This window comes from Clarias gariepinus, chromosome 28, assembly GCF_024256425.1.
Source record: "Clarias gariepinus isolate MV-2021 ecotype Netherlands chromosome 28, CGAR_prim_01v2, whole genome shotgun sequence".
NCBI lineage: Eukaryota > Metazoa > Chordata > Actinopteri > Siluriformes > Clariidae > Clarias > Clarias gariepinus.
In genome coordinates this window covers 20,079,027-20,100,931 of record NC_071127.1, presented here as the reverse complement: position 1 = coordinate 20,100,931, position 21,905 = coordinate 20,079,027, and the positions used below count along the sequence as shown (strand labels likewise).

The 21,905-nt window shown below is 41.4% G+C and overlaps 2 protein-coding genes across 2 annotated transcripts in view; one reads left to right on the top strand and one right to left on the bottom strand.

The window, feature by feature from the left end:
* Window positions 1-21,905, top strand: part of LOC128516134 (histone H3-like) — a 575,451-nt gene that overhangs the window by 338,534 nt on the left and 215,012 nt on the right. The window lies entirely within an intron of this gene.
* Window positions 547-11,643, bottom strand: LOC128515565 (POU domain, class 2, transcription factor 2). Its single transcript, XM_053489655.1, has 10 exons — window positions 11,533-11,643; window positions 8,906-9,010; window positions 5,718-5,829; window positions 5,481-5,594; window positions 3,107-3,198; window positions 2,873-3,014; window positions 2,642-2,790; window positions 1,507-1,701; window positions 757-808; window positions 547-671 (listed from the first exon to the last, which is right to left on the bottom strand). The coding sequence occupies exons 1-10, from the start codon at window positions 11,641-11,643 to the stop codon at window positions 547-549; spliced, it is 1,197 nt and encodes a 398-aa protein (XP_053345630.1).

Below are 21,905 nucleotides of genomic sequence, written 5' to 3'. Positions count from 1 at the left end.
CAGGACTCCAGGGAAGTAGCTCCTATTTATGATGCTCCCAGCACCAGGCTTCACTGTGAGTACGCTGGTGTTCTCGGGATCATATGCACATCATTATTTCTTTAAAAGTAAACTGAAGTTCTCTTGTGGTTTTGTCAGACCATTTGTTTAAATAATTTTACACCTGCAGAATGAGGAGTTTAATATAAAATATAGGAATAGAGATGATTGTGGTGCGGTTCATTGCTTGTTGTTCTCAGTGACACTGTTGCTTCTGCTGCTTTCAGGTCATCCTGCAGTTCTTTTTCTGGCTTTTTCTAATTTTAGGAAGCTACTCCAACTTCACCATGATTGCTCCTCACTGTATAATTAATAAGAATCTGGCTTTGTCTGATTTAGGTTTTATATTAGGACGGTTTTAATTCATTAATTTTAATAAATTAACCCATGCAAAGAACACTTTGAGCAGGTGTGTGTCCATAAAACGTCCCTCTATATAAACACTATATATAATAATCAATAGAAAAAAGAAAAAAAAACGATATAAAGATGTGTAAGGTTATGCGTTTACCCAGTGGGGCTGGGGCTTGCTGTGCTGAGAGACGGAGAAGTCACCGACGGTGGGGCAGAGCTCAGCGATGCATGGCCAATGGGGATAGGAGGGCAGGCAGCAGAGGGGGTGGGACTTACGGCTGCAGGGCGACCGTTAAAGAGAATGAATCTCACTGATAAAGACCTCTTTTAACAATTCTGCACATTTTAGAGTGAGGCTTTTACCTGTCGCACTGAGACTTGAAGTGGCGGCCTGGACCAACCCCTGACTAGACATCTGGAGAGAAAGTTCAACAGTGAGAGAGAGAAGCTTGAAGAATTGTATACACACTGAGGACACCTTCTATATAGTGAAGTAGTCCTTGATTATTCAGCTCATGCTCTGGCTCTAGTTGCTTCTCCAGGTTAAAGAGATAGTTTGGGTCTTTTTTAAATCAAAATGAAGGTCTATATAAGCACATTACCACAGGTCTTAGTCGTGATAAATTTTCCTGCTCTAACAAACCAACCGTGCAGTTTGTCACCTGGAGCATGAGGATACAAAAATACAAGTATTTGGAGGCAAATTGAACAACCCTTAATTCTCTAGGAAAATGCATTCCGAAGGTCAACGGAGACTCACATGAAGCTCCTGCAGTCACACTGAGCTAAATCAAGTTTCGACCCCGGAACAAGAACTAGCCATATGGCTTAACAAAAACTAGTGTGGTTTATGATGTCAAATACAAATAAAATTTGGGTTAATAAGAAATTCATGTTACACCACACCATCAACAATGCACAGACAAAGACCTAAAGTTTTCATCTCATATGTATTGAGCGATCATAATTCAACAGTCCGACTGCCATCCGTACATAGTAACACACATCCCCATAGGTGTCTGGAGTGTTTAGGATGATACCTAGATTGCATAGTTTGGGGCAATCTCTCTTGCACCCATTAGATTAATGCGTGCGATGGTTCGTGGGTCGTACCATGTGTGCACTGTAGCAAGGGGGTTTGTGTGCTGCAGACGGGGCAGGTTGGCTGGGCAGGGGTGGGGTGGTGCTCGAGGGGTTGATGCGTTTCTCTTTCTGACGGCGGTTGCAGAACCACACACGGATCACTTCCTTTTCCATGTTAAGCTGCTCAGCCATCAGCAGGATCTCCTCCGAGGTTGGCTTCTGGTTCTGCAGTGCGACAGAAAACATTTAGAACTTTGTTTCTCTTTTCTTGTAGATTATAAAGCCAAAGAGGTTAACACTTTCCTCGTCATTTTATTGGTGTACAAAATTGCTGTGAACTGGAACTACATCTTCTGGTCTGTCTAAATGGCTTAAGTTTATAAGTGGCTAACAGCTAACAGCTAACCTAGCCTTCTCCAGCTCTTGGTTGAAAACACGTGTCGGAAACTATCTTAATAGAAGATAGCTGGAGCCTGCTGGAGAGTGTCACTAAAGGATGTCCTGCGCCATATTGATTATATCATCATGCAGTATTTCCGTAGCAACTTGCAGCAGAAACAGAAGATGGTGTGCATACAGGAACTGACAACGGGTGTGTGTTCAGTGTGTTCAGTAATGTCGTAAACCTCTCATATGAAACATACATGCAGTAAAAGTGAAAGATTATTTATTTTAACACATTTATTAATATTTTATTGGATCAAATTATTATACATATGATACGTAAGGAATCACATTTTTATTGCAAATGTATATTTTATGTTTGAGAGAAAAAAAAGGTTAACAAAAACCCCCTAAGCAAAAAAACGTGCTGTGATAGGTCTCTGCCAGAGGCAGTGCTTTAATAAATGGAGATTAATGGACTAATCATTCAATTTGCTGTGTCTCTCTGTCTAGAGATGAAGAGAAGAGCAAGAAAAAGAAAGTTGTTACAGAATTTTTATTCTTTTACTCTTTAATATTATCCCAAGGCCCTTAACGATCAACTGCTCAGATGTATAATACGGTAAAAATGTAAGTCGCTTTGGATAGGGGGTGTCTGACTAATGGTCTAGATAATCTTATAAAGGTATTAGAAAAGATTAGCCTTTATGTAAGAGATTATATATATATATATATATATCTATATAAACTCCTGGTGTAGGTGTGTTTCTGAGCGTCTCACCGTAATGAAGTTACGCTCCAGAGCAGCACGGATGTTGGTCTCAATGCTGGTGCGCTTCTTCCTGCGGCGTCCAGGCAGCCCCTCGAAGCCCAGCATCGGAGACGACAGTGAGCTAGGGCTGGGCAGCATGCTGTCTATTGCCATGGTTTCTACACACACACACACAGCACATGAAGTAAGTTTATATTAAGCATTCTACTTAGTCACCTATGCTTAAACACTTAAACACACCTGCATCACTCAGCCATTTCTCCAGCAGTGGCTTGAGCTTGCACATGTTCTTGAAGCTGAGGTTGAGCGCCTCAAAGCGGGAGATGGTGGTCTGACTGAAGTCGTTGCCATAGAGCTTCCCCATGGCCATTCCTACATCACCCTACAAACACACAGACGTCAATGGTAACGTAACACACTCATGTGTACAGTATAAATACCTGGACACATACACACATATACACACACACACACCTGGGTGAAGCCAAGTTTAATCCTCCTTTGTTTGAAGGTTCGCGCAAACTGCTCCAGCTCCTCCAGATCGCTCGGCTCCTCGCTGTGTGAGGTCACCGTGCCAGCCAAGCTCATGGGTGTAGCTCCTGATGGGGTCACGCTGCTGCTTTCCCTTCCCTTCTCCCTCTGTAACGAGCATGGTCTGGCATCGTGATGACGCTACAGCATACGCAACAAAAAGTTTCATTAGCTTCCTTCTCTCAAATCAATATAAAACTTTTCGCCCCAGTAAAATAGTTACCCATTTCTTGCAAAAGTATTCAAACCCATTAAACTTTTCCACATTTTTGTCCTTTTACAGCCACAAACATAAATGTATTTTTTGGGGATTTCATGTGATAAACCAATGCAAAGTTGCATAGTTGTGATTGCAATGCAATGAGAAGTGAAGGAAAGGAAAATGTTGAATGGATTTTGTATTCAATCGCCCTTAACTCTGATACCCCAAACTAAAATCAAGTGGAACCAATTGCCATTGCAAGTCATCTAATTAGTAAATAGAGTCCAACCGAGTGTAATTTAATCTCAGTATAAATAAAGCTGTTCTGTAAAGCCATGGGAGTTTTGTGTGATAAAGCCACATGAAGCCCAAGGAACACACCAGACACGTCAGGGATAAAGTTGTGGAGAAGTTTAAAGCAGGGTTGTTAGTAACGCGGTTTGCGAGTGTTCCGCAAGACGAGCAAAGATTTTTAATAAAGTTTATAATATAGCAAGTCATTGTCGTGGTTTACGAGCACCGAGTATCATGTATCACGCATGCCATTTTGCTCTCTCTTGCACTGCAGAATTGTGGGTAATCGTCTCCCCTGATGGGTCTTAGTGCGCGTCTCTTACTGGTATAATAACATCCCTGTATGTGTTTACTGTTTACTATAACACTGTGACCACGTGTGTGTGTAAAACATGTTTTATTTTGTGTTTGTAAGCGCGTGTGTACAGCGTGTGTGTACTGTTTCTTATAACACACATGTGTGTATGCGTGTAAAGCAAAAGAAAGTCTCATTAGAGGTTAAATATCTAATTTCTCCCTCAGCCTCTCTGTTTCAGTCTGTGTGAGCTTATGTGCGCGCGTAATTTGACACCGTTCCAAGTCACACTCTCTCTGTCTCGCCAAGTGTGTGTGTGTGTGTGTGTGTGTGTGTGTAAAGCACCCCCTCTCTGCACCCACACAAACACACACACGCTCTCTGCTTTTCACAGAAACACTGCTTTGTCGCAATTCTTTTCAAAGGTAAAGTGCCGGTTCATTTGTTTGTTTGTTTTACTGTACAGCAGTTATTCCGTTATTAAGCGCTTACACGAGTGTCATTAACAATGTTACTTGCTAATTTTTCTTTCTCTGTTAATGTGTGTTTATGTGAACTTTAAATAAAAAAGGTTTACTGTGTAAGAAAGTCTTAACAAACAGTTAAAAATCCATTTTCTCCCTCAGCCTCTCTTATGTGTGTGCGTGCGCATAATTTGACATCATGCCGGTTCATACACTCTTTCTCGGGACAGGAGGGGCTTCACACACACACACACACACACACACACACACACACACCTGCGGGCACAAACGGAAACATTTATCTGTCGGGATTTAGTTTGACTTTTTTTAAAAGGTAAAGTGAAGATTACTTTGTTTTATTTTTACTTAATATTATTATTTAATTATTTTTATGTATTTATTTTTTTGGGCTGTAGAATGATGATGTTTTGGAATACGAGCCTGCTTCCAGGAACGAGTTATGCTTGTAATACACGGTTCCACTATATGCCAATCTTTGCACATCTCACGGAACTCTGTTCATCAATCGAACATGGAAAGAGTAGGGTACAACTGCAAACCTACCAAGACATGGCCAACCACCTAAACAGGCTAGACAAGGAGAGCATCAATTAGAGACACAGCCAAGAAAAAATTAGAACTTTATTAATCTCAGAGGGAAATTGCTTCTTCGCATATCCCAGCGTAACTGGGGTCAGAGCGGAGGGTCAGCCATGATACAGCGCCCCTGGAGTAGTTAGGGTTAAGGACCTTGCTCAAGGGCCCAACAGTGGCAACCTGGTGGAGCTGGGGATCGAACTGCCGATCTTCCGATCAGTAACCCAGCACCTTAGCCCTCTGAGCTACCACTGCCCCAAGAAGCACATTGTAAGCCATTGATGAAGGAAGGCCATAAGAAGTCCTGTTTGCAGTTTGCGACAAGCCATGTGAGGCACAAAACTAAACTTTTTATGGGGTAAGAATCCTTTTGCACTTTAAAGGCAAAAGAATGCACTTTAAATGGTGCTTCTCATAGATCCCCAAAAAACCCACATTACTTCATCTTTCATATAAAAAAATTTAGTTTGGGGAGGAACTTGTGTACCTGGGTTTGCATGCTCAGTCTGGGAGGCGTGGTCCGGAGAGATCCAGGACTTTGCTGAGGTAGTGAAATCAAATTTTGTGTTGAAAGCATACCTGTATGAAGGAACGGACAAAATGACATGAATAATAATAAGAATAAAACTGTACATTCTTTGAGTAAAAAAAGGAAAGTTGCTAAATGTTTGTGTGTGTGTGTGTGTGTGTGTTGCTTACCACCCTGCTGGCTCTGCTGGGCTTGTGCCTGGGGTAAGAGGAACTGGGCAGGAGACTGCAGGGGGTGACTTGGCATCAGCACCAACTGCTGCAGCTGCAACAGCTGCTGAATATCCTAAAGGGACAATTATGTTGATAAATTTCAACTTTGGCAAACGTTCTAATCTCATTACCGTTTATTTCTCCTGAGACCCAGTCAAGCTGTACCTGCGCAGTGAGCTGGATGGGCTGTGATAGGGCAAGTGGTGGCGGAGCATGGACAGGACTCTGCTCCGTTTTGCCTTGTGGCTGAACTTGTGCTAGAACCTGATTCGCCTGCTGCTGACTGGCTGCGACGGCTGCGTGAGCTGCGCTGGTCTGCTGCACTGCAGCGGCCAGGAGCTGCGCCTGAGCCTGCTGGAGCAAAAACTGCTGCTGCGCAGGGAGCAAAGCCGCCAGCTGGACAGAAGAGCAAATAAGAGACGACATTAGGAGAAAGAAAAGAAAAATCACTGGGATTAAAAAATTGGTAGCAGCATTATTGAAAAAGACCAGACTCTACTGGGAATCTACTGTTCTCAGTTTACATCATGCTACATTTGATGGCAGGAAGTCATGGACTTAGTATGTTTTATACATAATTTATGAAGAGTAGATAAAGTGTATTACAGAACAAGCAAAAAAAAAAAAAAAAAAGCTGACCTTCTTTTTGATAAATCATATACTGGTTTGACATATTTGTTTTACTAATTTGCTAAATACTTTCATGGGTATACACTGGATTTGGATTTCTGGACCATCACTCATATATGACGTCTGGCCTGAATATCTCACAGAGTAAAGCAGACCTGTCTAACCTAAGTCTGATCAATGTGTATGACTACAGTCTAAGGATCTCAGTGACGTGGACCGTCATTCAATCCACTGCTGCTATAGCAACATCCTGTTATGGTCATCACTGACTTTCGCACAAATGATTGAAATCATTTTATAAAATTTAAGAGATGACCAACCAGAGAAACATAGAATAACATTCTATAATGTTGCACTGGAGTGTTTCCTCCGGGTATTCCAGTTTCCTCCCACAGTCCAAAGACATGAAGGTTAGGTTAATTGACGTTCCCAAATTGCCCGTAGTGTGTAAATGAGTGTGTGACTAAGTATATGTGTGTGTGCCCTGCGATGGATTGGCACCCTGCCCAGGCTGGACCCCGCCTCGTGCCCTAAGTCTCCTGGGATAGGCTCCAGGCCCCCGCGACCCTGAATACAGGATAAAGCCGTATAGAAGATGAGTGAGTAAGAGAGTGCACTGGAGTGTATTGCGCTCATAATTCACCTTGTAGGTGGTGCTAGAGCTCTTGAAGGAGAGACAATAAAACAGCTATAAAGGCAGCTGAAACCATCCTTTGTTCCTGCGCCAGGTTTATTAAAAATATATAGTTTTGTGAACTGCCAATGAAGACACCTATGAAGTGGCCTTAAAGGAGACAAATTCCCGGGGTCTCCAGTGTACAAACAAAAAAAAGAAGAAAAAAAATCTCTACTTTTTATTCATTTTTTAATGAGACCTAAACAAGCCAATTAGATTTCCCCCTAATGTGACCTCATATAAGAAGAGCCCCTCCCCTCACACCTACTCAGAAAAGCCAAAACCAGGTGAAGGCAGATCCTAAGTCACCAATGATGATGATGATGATGATGATGATGCTAAATGTTAAGTTCCGTACTAAATTTTACTGTATATGACAGAGTTTAATAACTCACCACTTTCTTTTTAAATTGTGATTATATCTGTTGTGCCTGATGTGGATGGCTGTTATGGCTGAGCTGATTATACAGCTCCGGTGTTAGCCTTCTGTGTCAGTAGTGTGTGTGAGTATGTGTGTGAGTATGTGCGCGAGTATGTGCGCGAGTATGTGTGAGTATGTGTATGAGTATGTGCGTAAGAATGTATGTTAGTATGTGAGTATGTGTGTGAGTATGTATGTGAGTATGTGCGCGAGTATGTGTGAGTATGTGTATGAGTATGTGCGTAAGAATGTATGTTAGTATGTGAGTATGTATGTGAGTATGTGTGAGAGTATGTGCGCAAGTATGTATGTGCGTATGTGTGCGAGTATGTGTGCGAGTATGTGTGTGAGTATGTGTGTAAGTATGTGTGTGAGTATGTGTGTGAGTGTGTGAGTATGTGTGTGAGTGTGCGAGTATGTGTGCGAGTATGTGTGCGAGTATGTGTGCGAGTATGTGTGCGAGTATGTGCGTATGTATGTGAGTATGTGTGTGAGTATGTGTGTGAGTATGTGCGTGAGTATGTGCGTGAGTATGTGCGTATGTGTGTGAGTATGTGTGTGAGTACGTGTGTGAGTATGTGCCTATGTATGTGAGTATGTGTGTGAGTATGTGTGTGAGTATGTGTGTGAGTATGTGCGTATGTGTGTGAGTATGTGTGTGAGTATGTGTGTGCGTATGTATGTGAGTATGTGTGCGAGTATGTGTGTGAGTATGTGCGTATGTATGTGAGTATGTGTGTGAGTATGTGTGAGTATGTGTGCGAGTATGTGTGCGAGTATGTGTGAGAGTATGTGTGCGAGTATGTGTGCGAGTATGTGCGTATGTATGTGAGTATGTGTGTGAGTATGTGTGTAAGTATGTGTGTGAGTATGTGTGTGAGTATGTGTGCGAGTATGTGTGCGAGTATGTGCGTATGTGTGTGAGTATGTGTGTGAGTATGTGTGTGAGTATGTGTGTGAGTATGTGCATATGTATGTGAGTATGTGTGTGAGTATGTGTGTGAGTATGTGTGTGAGTATGTGTGTGAGTATGTGCGTATGTATGTGAGTATGTGTGTGAGTATGTGTGTGAGTATGTGTGTGAGTATGTGTGTGAGTATGTGTGTGAGTATGTGCGTATGTATGTGAGTATGTGTGTGAGTATGTGTGTGAGTATGTGTGTGAGTATGTGTGTGAGTATGTGCGTATGTATGTGAGTATGTGTGTGAGTATGTGTGTGAGTATGTGTGTAAGTATGTGTGTGAGTATGTGCGTATGTATGCGAGTATGTATGTAAGTATGTGTGCGAGTGTGTGAGTATGTGCACGAGTATGTGTGCGTAAGTATGTGCGTGAGTCTGTGGTTGAGAATGTATGTGAGTATGTGAGTGTGTGTGAGAGTCTGTGCGTGAGTCGGTGCGTGAGTATGTGTGTGTGTGCGTACCCCTGCAAGCTGACTTCCGGCCAACATTAGCTGTGTATGTGGTAGAGGTGGCTGGCCTGGAGGGGGAGGAGCATGAGAACTGAGCTCAGGGAGTTCTGCTTTAACCTGAAAAACACACACACACCCACACACACACACACACACACACACACACACAAAACTTTATGGGCACTTTCTATTGTCATAATTACTAATGCAGCTATATGCTTTACCATGAAAATGGAAAATTCTTAGGTCATTTTTAGCCTTTGTGCTTTTAAGCTACTGGGTGACGGAGATAACACATGAACACATCCTCACCCACTTTTAACCAAGGACAGTGTCACAAAGCTGATTTACAGAAATATATACATTTTACATGTATACATTTAAATCCAACGTAATGTGAATAAAAAAAAAACTGTTACTAATTATAGAAGAATAAAGAATACAAAAAAATAGGAGCTCTACACACAACCATTCACCAACACCACTTGATAATGATGATTATAGGAACTCGGCTGGGAGTTATTGCCACATCCCCCGTATAGTCCTGACCTCGCTCCAAGACATTTCCACATGTTTGGGCCATTAAAGGAGTTCCTGGGAGGCCAGTGCTTCAGACGTGAAGCAGGCAGTCTAATCATGAAAACTTTTTACCCTGATGGTGTCCAAGCACTAGTGAAACACTGGGATACGTGCATTAGTGTAGCAGGGGGTTTTATAGAGACATTAAAGGAGTTTCAACTTTTATTAAGTCCCGCTTTGACTTGAACCACCGTGGTTTTGTTTGCATCAAGCTAGAGTGGTGTATAGTCACTTCCTCATAACAATTAACTGTAGAGTCAGTGTTATAGAGTTAACAAGTGAACATATCTGTATGTTGGTTGATGTAATGATGATATGTGTGCATACTGTAAATATATAGTAAAGCTAATGCTGCCGTGTTCAGTGTTCATGCTTTGAGCTCAGGCTGGAAGTTATGCATCACTAAAGAGAGAGAGAGAGAGAGAGAGAGAGAGAGAGAACACTAAAGATAAACCAGAAGGAAAATCTTCAGCACTTATAGTTTAGAATATGCAGTCGGTTTTTAAAAGGATAATTTCCCCAGAATATCAAAAACCATCCTTGTTTTGACACACAGACAGACAGACAGACAGACAGACACACACACACACACACACACTTGATGTTTACCTTCTGGTAGGTCGGGGCTGGAGAGAGGCAGAAAGGTATTGGCTGGGTCTGAGTGGAAAAAGCAAGAGCAGATATTAAATTGAAATACAGTATCTATTTAAATATTAAATGACATCACACTTTAATTCTTTACTCTGATTCAGAAGGTTCCTGTGTAATGTCGCGACTCGAACTGCAGTTCAACAGGTTTATACTAATGCAGGTGTTATAACAGGTACTGGTTTCTATAGTAACAGCTCATACACGTCGAGACGTCGATGGCAGACGCTGTTAGAACACATTTGTTGGGTTTCGCTGCACAATTAGATACTTTTTCTTTATTTAAATGAAGAAAGAAATATAAGAAACTAAACAAAGTATTTTGTGCATGCTTCCCTTAAGTCACAGGGTGTTAAAAGTACAAATTCCAAACATATTTAGCTAAAATTGCTTCAGTTAGATCAGCATGAAGTTTGTATGATTCTGCAAAACTTTTAACAGTTTACAGCAGCATCAGCCTCGTCCTGTACCAGTTCCAGTTTCACTCACTGAAATATATCTGATGACAAATTACTTCTGCAATTGTAGCCCTGAAAGGTTATGTACGTTAGTGATGAGTTGTTCATGAACGAGTCTTTAACGTGTCTCGAAGAGTGATTCATACATTTTCTACTTGCCACGCAGTTGCAAAGCATCGCAAAACATCCGTAGGTTACGTACATAGACACTATGAAATGAAGTACAAAGGAAACAGTATTGAACGGTTCTGCTAGTCAGTCTTCTACTCCTAGTCGATTGTTCTTTTGACACGTGACTCCCATAGACGCTATGCGGTGCAATAGATTCAAAAGAACGAACGACTCGGACTAAAAGATATGATGGTGAGCTGCTCATTATGTTTATTATAATATCTCCTTGGCTGCATTTTAATATTGTTAATTACTGTAACTATAAATTAAATTAGTGTATGTATAGGTGTTGGGGGTCTGCTTATTGACAATGTGACATTTTCTTTTATTTCTGATCAAAAAAACGAAATGACTCAAAGAAAGATTCATTCATTTTGATGAAAGAGATTCGTTAAAATATTCAAACTCCCTATCATTAATGTGCCATACGGAAGCACAAAAAAAACCTCAGGAATTATGTCATAATTTTTCTTAATTTCTCATAATTATGAGATAATAAGTCATAATTATGAGATAATAAATTATAATCATGAGATCAGGATCTGATCCAAAGCTCCAATTCTAATTCTAATTCCAAATTATTAAATCACAATTATGAGATAATTTGTGTGTTTTTTTTCTTTTGTGAATTCAATGCGCTTCCTGGCATGCCGGGACGCTGACTTGTCTCTCGAGGAAAGTAGACAAAAAGTACTGAAAAGTACTGAAAGTAACTCGCCTCACCCCACCCCGCACACACTCACCATTTTGTTTAAAAGCACAACTTTCATTTAATAATAACACCTTGTCTGTTTTTCCCCTAATAGATTCCGGGTCGGCTGGTAACCTCATTTCATCTTCGGTCCTTTCCGCGCTGCAAGCTTCAGTGTCGAAGCTTCCGTAGCCGATATCCATTAAAGCTTTGGACGGTCATGCCCTCACGCAATCGCCACTTAAGTTAATCTTTGCGCCCCTCCATCTAACTTTCCCCGGTCACTCTGAGGAGATAAAATTCTTCGTGCTCCCTCAGGCGGACCATTCCGTCGTGCTGGGCCTTCCCTGGCTCAGTTTTCATAATCCCATAATTCATAATTCATAATTTGATTGGACAAACGCGCGCATCCAATCTTGGTCCCAGCGATGCGCCAAATCATGTAAAGCGTTAACTTTGACGGTCCAAACCACTACGATTGAAAGCCTGAGTAATAAAGTGTCCTTTAATGTGCCGCCAGAGTATGCGAGCTTTAAAGATGTATTTAGTGTTAGGGCAGCAGCGAGACTTCCTCCACATCGTCCGTGGGACTGTATGATCGAGTTGTTGCCAGGGAAAGCACCGCCTTACTCACGTATTTATCCGTTGTCATGGGAAGAGACCAGGGCAATGGTGGAGTATGTGGATAAGGCTCTCAGGCAGTGACTTATCAGCAGGTCCACGTCTCCGGGTTCTTCAGGAGGTCCACTGCTCCAATCTTACGGCTCCCCGATCCGTTTATAGTGGAAGTGGATGCTTCCGAAGTAGGGATAGAGGCGGTGCTGTTGCAGCGCTACGGCCAACCTGAGAAACTCCACCAACAAGGAACTGCTTGCAGTTAAAGCTGCATTAGGGGAGTGGAGACATTGGCTGGAGAGAGCCAAACATCCTTTCGTGGTCCTCATCGATCATAGAAATTTAGAATACATCCAACAGGCGAAAAGATTAAACACTAGACAAGCCCGGTGGGCGCTGTTTTTTACCCGTTTCCGTTTTCACATTACGTATCGGCCAGGGTAAAAAAATAAAACAGCAGATGCTTTATCACGTTACTATCCAGCATTGATTCCCGCTTAGAATCCAGAGCCCATTTTACCCGTGCCACTCGTAGTCGCTCCGGTGATGTGGGACATCGACGCGGAGATCACTCAGTGGGCACGATGCAACTTCGTGCCTATTGAGTGCCCTCCGGGACGTACCTATGTTCCCGAAGCGTTACAAAATCGCATCACTATCGAGGCTCACACCAACCTGTCCTCGGGGCACCCTGGCGTGGCGCGCACAAAATTCTCGTACCAAAATACTGGTGGCCGCGAATGAAGGAAACCATAAAAACAGTAGTTTTATCTTGTGCCATCTGTGCGACTACTAAGAATCCGCGCAGTCTACCCATTGGTAAATTAATGCCCCTACCGACACCGAATAGGCCGTGGTCACACATTGCTGTGGATTTCATTTCGGACCTGCCGGTGTCGAAAGGGTACACTACTACTACGGCCAGGGGTAGCTCAGTGGTTAAGGCATTGGACTACGGTTCGAAAGATCCCAGGTTCAAACCCCACAACCACCAAGTTGCCACTGTTGGGCCCTTGAGCAAGGCCCTTAACCCTCAACTGCTCAGATGTGTAATGAGATAAAAATGTAAGTCGCTCTGGATAAGAGCGTCTGCCAAATGCCTAAATGTAAATGTACTATTCTGGTTGTAGTAGATCGGTTTTCGAAAGGGTGCCATTTCATCCCGTTTGGCTCTCTTCCGTCAGCCCTCCAAGTGGCAGAAGCCCTTTTTGAATGTGTATTCCGATGCTACGGCATACCCGAAGATATAGTTTCCGATCGCCAAAGTCTGGAAATGTTTTTTCCAGAAATTGGGGACCACTGTTAGCCTAACGTCGGGCTATTACCCCGAGTCTAATGGACAGGCAGAGCGGACTGTTCAAGAACTCGGCAGATATCTTCGAGCATACTGTAGTAGCCGTCAGCACGACTGGGCTTATTGTGTACTATGGGCAGAATATGCCCAAAATTCGTTAACCCACTCCACAACCGGCCTAACGCCGTTTCAATGTGTGCTTGGTTATCAACCTCCGCTTTGTCCTTGGAATGCTACTCCCACCGAGGTGCCCATGGTGGATGAGTGGTTTAAAAGAGCGGAAAGAGTCTGGGAAGACGCACACACGCAAATCTCCCGAGCAGTCGCCCGTTTCAAAAGATTTGCTGATAGACGAAGGAAGAAAATTCCTCCGCTCCAGGTGGGTGATCGAGTATGGCTCTCGACACGGGCTCTATGCGAAGGCTGAAAAGCTTTCCCCAAAATACATCGGTCCCTTTCCTATTGTTTCCCAGGTTAACCCTGTTTCTTTTAAACTCAAACTCCCTACCCATATGCGCATTAATCCTGTCTTTCATGTTTCTCTGTTAAGGCCGGTGGTCCGGGGACCCCTAGACGAGGGCACAAGCGAATCCTCGCTCCCTGGGGCTGTGGAGATAGAGGGCACCGCGGCGTTTAAGGTAACAAAATTACTGGACTCACGGAGGAGAGGGAGGTCTCTCCAATACCTTGTCAATTGGGAGGGATACGGTACGGAGGAAAGGAGTTGGGTGCCGGCTAAAGACATCTTAAGCCCCAAACTCATTACTCATTAAAGCTTTTCACAGAGAGCGGCCGGATCGCACGGCGCCCTGACCTCCGGGCTGCCCCACTCAGCGGCCGGCCCATCCAGGCCCACTCCCTCCGTCCAGGCAAAGGGGTCGCCCTCGCCTCGGTACTGGGGGGGGGTGTGTACTGTCACACCATTAAACACATTTAGTTTATTCACCGCAGCCAGTCTTTTACTTTGTGGGTAGTTTCCCTTCACTCATCACGTGACAGAAGGAAGCGACCTGACTGGGTTTTTTTATGGATATGATGCAGTGGAATGCATTTACAGCTTTGCTGTAATATGTACATTTTCTGTAAGTTTCTAAGAGAATACGGTATCATAGAGAGAACTCTGAAGACCTAAATGGTGTGATTTCTTACTAAGTTATGTACCTGCGTGATTTTACAGGATTTGGTGTGGAAAGTTGCATTTGCATTAACTTAAATGAGATCAAATTCTGCTCTGCACTTGACATGTGTGTGAAGGTGTGAAAAATCACACCTTTTGGGACTTTAGGGTCTCTGTAATATCAGATGGTATCAGTATTATAGCAACCGTCATATACAGTATATTAGAAATATTAGTAGTAGTTTTGTTACAGCTCTAAATAAAGCTAGGCCTCCTGGATACAGCTACACACACCAGCCTCGGCTAACTGGTAGAGGAGGAGGCGTTGCAGTTATTCACAATGATAATCTGGCTATCATACAAAAACACAGATTTAAATTTAATGCATTTTAAGTTCTCTACAGTAACATAAAGTCAGCCCTGTCGATTCCACTAATCATCATTTACAGACCTCCAGGGCCGTACTCTGAGTTTCTCTGTGAATTTGCAGATTTCCTCTCAAACCTAGTCGTTTCTGTAGACAAAGTGTTAATTGCTGGAGATTTTAATATTCATTTTGAGAATTCAGAAGACCCTGTGCGTAAAGCATTTATGTTCATACTGGACACAGTAGGAGTAAATCAGTGTGTAGTAGGACCCACTCATAAAGCAGGTCACACTTTGGACTTAATATTATTCTTCGGATTAAGTGTATGAAACATAATTACAATTCCACTATCTGAAGTTATCTCAGATCACTGTCTTGTCTCGATTAAAGTGTGTCATAGTAATAACGTACGCACAGCGCCGCGCTACCGTACTAAACGTAAATTTACATCAAATACCACACAGAGTTTTATCAGTAATCTCCCAGAGTTCCCAACTTCGATTAGATCACCGTCTGACCCCACAGAACTCGATCAGGCGACTGAATATTTAGTGTCGACGTTCCGTTATACCTTAGATAATGTAGCTCCAGTTAAAAGAAAAATTATTAGAGACAAGAACCTCGCTCCCTGGTATAACGATCATACACGCTCTTAAAAAACAGACCGCTCGGAAATTAGAACGTGAATGGCGTCAAACTAAATTGTTAGTATTTTAAATAGCATGGAAGGAGAGCATCCTGAACTATAGAAAAGCTCTCAGTGTAGCTAGATCAACATATCTCTCCATTCTTATAGAAAATAACAAAAATAATCCTAGATTTTTATTTAATACCGTAGCTAAATTAACTAATAACAAGACTACAGCAGAAATCTTCACAACAACAACATACAGTAGTGAGGACTTCATGAACTATTTCAGTAACAAAATCATAAATTTTAGGCAAAAAATTTAGGCTTTGAAACCAGTGATTTAAGTGATACAGAGGATAAATTAATCACATCACATCAAAACCTAAAATACATACGTGGGTATGTTCCTAAATCCCTTAAATTAGCAGTTATTAAACCACTAATCAAGAAACCTTGACCCCGGTCAGCTTTCCAATTACAGGCCAATATCAAACCTCCCCTTTATCTCTAATATTCTCGAAAAGGTAGTATCACAGCAGCCATGTTCATATCTATATATACATAGAAATGGCATACATGAACTGTATCAGTCAGGATTTAGGCCTCATCACAGCACAGAGACAGCACTCGTTAAAGTAGTAAATGACCTCCTATTGGCCTCTGATCAGGGTTCTGCGTCACTATACTTTTGTTACTCTACCGCAGTACAGCTTTTGACACCATTGATCATAGTATTCTTCTTCACAGATTAGAAAATGTAGTAGGAATTAAGGGAACACCCCTCTTGTGGCTTAGATCCTATTTGACTGATCGTTAGCAGTTTGTAGAGTTAGATGGTGACCATTCCTCATGTTCTCAAGTGAAGTTTGGTGTTCCACATGGTTCAGTTTTAGGCCCACTGCTTTTTTCCCTTTACATGCTTCCTCTGGGCAACATTATTCATAAACATGGTATTAGTTTTCATTGTTATGCTGATGACACACAAGTATACGTTTCAGCAAAACCAGACAAGAAAAAACAGTTTACTAAAGTTGAGCAATGTGTGGAGGACATAATAGATTGGATGTTAATTAATTTTCTTCTGCTTAATCCTGATAAAACAGAAGTTCTAGTCATAGGACCACAAGCAACTAGAAGTAAGCTTTCTGATCACACTGTGATTTTAAATGGCCTTTTTGTTCCATCAAGTGCAACAGTAAAAGACCTCGGTGTGATTATAGATTCCAGCCTTTTATTTGCATCCCATGTAGATAATATTACCAGGATAGCATTCTTTCACCTCAGAAATATTGCCAAGATAAGAAATATATTGTCGCTAAATTATGCAGAAAAACTAGTTCATGCTTTTATCACCTCTAGGTTGGACTATTGTAATGCCTTACTGTCTGGTTGTTCAGCTAGATGCATAAATAAGCTTCAGCTAGTCCAGAATGCAGCAGCGAGAGTCCTCACTAGAACCAGAAGATATGAGCACATCACCCCTATCTTATCTTCACTGCATTGGCTCCCTGTGAAATTTCGCATTGATTTTAAAATACTACTCTTGGCATATAAAGCATTAAATAGTCTCGGGCCGCAGTACCTGAGCGAACTGCTAGTGTCTTACGATCCGCCACGCCTACTTCGATCAAAGGATGCAGGCTGCTTGTCAGTACCGCGTATTATGAAAAATACAGCGGGGGGCAGAGCTTTTTCTTACAAAGCCCCAAAATTATGGAATAGTCTTCCAAATATTATTCGGGACTCAGACACAGTCTCAGTGTTTAAGTCCAGGCTAAAAACCTATTTATTTAATTAAGCATTTTTATAAATAGATTATCCTTAGGTAAAGGAGCAGATCTGGGGGACTCATGGACGTAGAGTATTATGGTGAACTGGTATGTTTGGATGCTGTCTTCCTGACTCTCATTGATCACTCAGGTTTGCTGACGGTGAGGTGATTGGTTGGTTAACATCTCAGTTCCCCCTCATGTTTGTGTTTCCTTCTGGCTCCTCCCTTTTAGTTATGATGTCATAGTTAGTCCTGCCGGAGTCTCTGCTTGCACTCTACAGTTAATATACATTCACATTATACATTGTGTGACTGTGACCAGACATAACTGCCATCTCAAGGTTTCTTCCTATTACCATCTCAGGGAGTTTTTCCTTGCCACTGTCGCCGTCGTCCTCGGCTTGCTCATCAGGGACAATCATATCATTTTGATTCATACACACTCACATTTAATACAAACTTTAATAATTCGTTTAATTGTGTAAAGCTGCGACTGACAACTGTTAAAAGCGCTATACAAATAAAATTGAATTAAATTAAAAAATTTTATAGATACATTTCTGAAGGGATTTTTCAGATATAATGGAAATTTTTATGTTTTTTTTCATTTATCAATATTTCACTAACAACACCAAGCGAGCAATAATAATAATAATAATAATAATAATAATAATAATAATACGGCTTACCTGATCACTAGCCTTGGGACTGTTTCTCTTCGAGTCTGTAGAGTAAATACACACACACACACACATACACACACACACCCTTAGCTTTGTGCCTCAGGCTTCAGTCCTCACATCAATAAAGACTAACCGGTTACCCAGAGGCATGGCGTTTGTGGGATATGCCATCGCATTTAACCGGGGTTAACTCTCTCTCTCTCTCTCTCTCTCTCTCTGTGAGTGAGGCCAATTTTATGGCTCGAGCCAGAGGTTCGGCCATGGATGACGCTGTGACTAAGCGCTGCTATAGGATGAATGGAGAACCTTAACAACTGGATTAGGGCTTTTCATATATAGAGAAACACAGACACTGACTGAACATGGATAGGTTTTGGAGAGTTAAAGTGAGCGAGCGTTTTTTACCTTCGCCGTCTGCAGGAAAGTCGGCTTCGGTCTTCTCATCATCAGCTTCTGCATTCATCCTGATATCTGGGTTACACACAGAAAGACGACGAGGTGAAGTTTAATGTACATTACACATCATTCTCGTCAGGAAAACAGGACGTATATCCACAGGGGTCGCGATACATCACTTTAACTTGTAGCATTTTGAAATAAAAATGTTCCAAGCGAAGATTGATGCAGAACACAAATATCCCAGTCTGGAAAAGAAGCAGGCGAATGAAAAGTTATTCCGCGTTCAGGAATACAAAGTGCGTACTCGTGGGTTATTACTGAAAAATGATCATCTCTGTTGTGTGACACGGACTAACTTACAGAAAAATCTAAACTGTGACACATCAATATCCAGTGAAGAATTGAAGGAATGTGTTGAACGAGGCATGTAGCTGTGTTCCTCCAGAGATTATCTTTTATTTTATTATATTTTGTGATTGAATTCTGGAACGGAATGTATCATGTTGTATATGTTGAATTTTGAGGGTGTGTGTTTGTGTGTGGCTACGACCTTGACCACTCACTCTAAAAGAAATTTTTTGGTCTCGGTGGAACTTACTGTTAATGTAAAATAAATAAAATGAGCAAAAAGAATTTTTTATATTAGAAAGCTGAAGAAAAGAATGAAAGATTCAGGACAGTTGCTTGTGTGTGTGTGTGTGTGTGTGTGTGGTGTTCACTCTAATGGGCAATCAATCTAATCTGTTTATATTTACAAATAAAATTTTTATTTGATTTATAAAATGTGAAAAATATATATTTAAAATCTTTAAAAAAATATATAAACTTGTAACTTAAGTTCCACAATCATGCGGGAAAATGTTTATATTAACAAAAAAATATTAACAGCGTTTTAAATGAAAATAATACACCAGAAAAATACAATTAAACAAAAGATGTAATAAATAAAACAATAAAACCCATGTAGCTCTTTTTCATCTTTTGAAGCTTTAATACTTTCTGAAAATAGATATTATATGTCAATTCTATATAGAAACCTCTTTGTATCATTTAAAGTCGTAAATGGGTGTAAAATTTCCTTTTATATTTATGTTCAAAATTTTGGACATTTAGTTTAAAATCATGCCACTGTATGAAACAAAATATTTTGGACTTTATTGTATTCATGTACAAACCATAACGAGTTTTATTATAAGTAATATTTACACAGAATTAAAATGTATACATGATGCTATTTTAATAATAAAAAAGAACGAAGATATAAATTAATCCAGATTTGCGTGGATTCATCAATTTATGTATAAAATGGCTAAAAAGATGTTTTTTTAACCGAACAACATAATACACAAAGGTCAAACATAAATATATTCCTATAACATACTTTGTAGGCAGAGTTAATTTTATTGAATATTTTAAATATTTTTTACACTCTCCCTCTATTATTTTTTTCATCTCTATATACATGAATAAAGATTATTATATTTCAATCACTTCACATCTAACAATTTAAATATGTTTAAGAGATGTGCTGCAATCAACAAAACTCCAAATCTACACCATACAGGACACCAATCAGGGAAGATCAGTTATACCCAACTGAACTGGCCCGTGTTTCATTCCGTGTTTTCTCTTTGTGAAGTGTCATCATCCGCACCATGCATGCAGTTAAAGAACACTTTCTCCACCAACCCAGTGCACTATACTGTCTGTTCACACTGTGGATGGACCTATAACCTCTGATCAGACTCTTCTGTTCTGTATAATTATAATGCAGATAAAATGCAACAAACGTATCTGAGTGCTCTAAATGATCGGTGCAACATTGTTGACAACTTTTCTTGTTTATGCAAAAGATGCAAGTGTTGAGTAACAAAAGCATACATGGCAAATATTAAAATTAATAGAAATATAAAAAATTGTGAAACTGAAACGATTTTGTAAAATGCTAAAATAACTCCACTTCCACAGTTTCGATCTACTGCAAAATGCATCCTTTAGTCCTGCTTGTTAATGTGCCGTAACATCCATCAGGGGGCAGTGGTGGCTCAGGTCCACGTGGTTCTGCGGATTTGCAGATCCCAGGGTCCGGGGCTACGAGGCCTCACCGCTGTTAGGTCACCACGGCTGGTACCTTAGACGGGACTCTTACACCCCCACACCCCTACACCCCAGACTGTGCATGCAGTGCCAGTCCCACGCCCAGTTAAAGAAATACACGGGCTGTAACGGAAAGGCAACGGGTATAAAACCTGCACCTGATCTTACAGATGAAATGATTTGCTCCATAGGACAAAAGGGAAATACAAAAGAAAAAATACATCCATTCAGGCATCATCATACACGTCCATGTTGCCGTAAAGCTTCGACGGAGATCGGAAATGCCGAGTGGAGGAAAGAACATGGCGAAGGTATCCAGACACGGCTAATATAACAGCACATGTCTCTTGTGTCTTTTATACACAAAGCGAGTGTGCGCCTTGAGTGTTGTAGCTCACTGATTAAATCCATTGAAGTGGATCATGACTCACAAATGCAGTGATGGTGCGAAAGTTCTAAAATAACAACAACGAGTAGTTATTGACAGTCCTGTGCACGAGTCCAAGGCTTTTATCTCATTTTGTAGTCGAACTGTTTTTATACACTATGAACACTATTTACAGTAATCAGTATTGGTGCCCTGTGATGGCCTGGCATCCGGCTCAGGGTGTATCCTCACCTGTGACCCTGTGACCCTGTGACCCTGACCACCTTAATGAAAGACTCAAGCTCATGTTAAAGAACTGATCTTTGTCCCAAGAGCAGGCTGCCAGAAGAGTCCCTGCCTTCTGCGCCCACGCACTAAAGGTGCTGTACGAACTGCAGGTCAAAGACACACACCGCAGTCCCAGCGGCCACGCCCGGTCTGGAGCTGGTGAGAAAATATACTGTGCGTGTGTACTTACTGTATAGTCCGATACGTCTTCAACCCAAATAATAAAGCTAGACTTGGTGTGTCTTAGGGATTCCTATCAGGTCTGTCACATGTCTGATATTTTACTGTACAAGTGTCTAGAGAAACGCTTTGGGAGTTGAACTAATAATAATAAGAATTATTAGTATAAATAATAATAATAAAAATAATTAAAATAATAATAGGTAAATCTAAAGGTATAAGGATTTTAGCCCGAGTGCTGTTCCCTCTCTCTCTCTCACACACACACACACACACAAAGTGTGTGTTGGTGGCTCACATTCCTCCAGAGAGTCAGTCCTGACATTTCATTATTACTGCTCTTACTTCAGCCCGTTTTGATGTTCTCTCATTAGTGGAGTCCGTTACGAACAGCAAAGCTAATTAACCCCTCAACCCCACCTCAGGAGAGATCATTAGAGAGAGAGAGAGAGAGGAACCTGAAAAGCAGACATTTTGCCACAGCCACCATTTTATAAATAAACCCCATCCGTCTGTGCGCTGGGTCAAACCGGAGACTGTTTAACCTCACGCCGGGAGGAACTCGTCTCGCGAACCTTCCGTCGGGGTCACAACGACCCCTGATCACCTGATTAACCCCGTCTCCGTGTTAATATTCACACAGGGTTTATAGGACC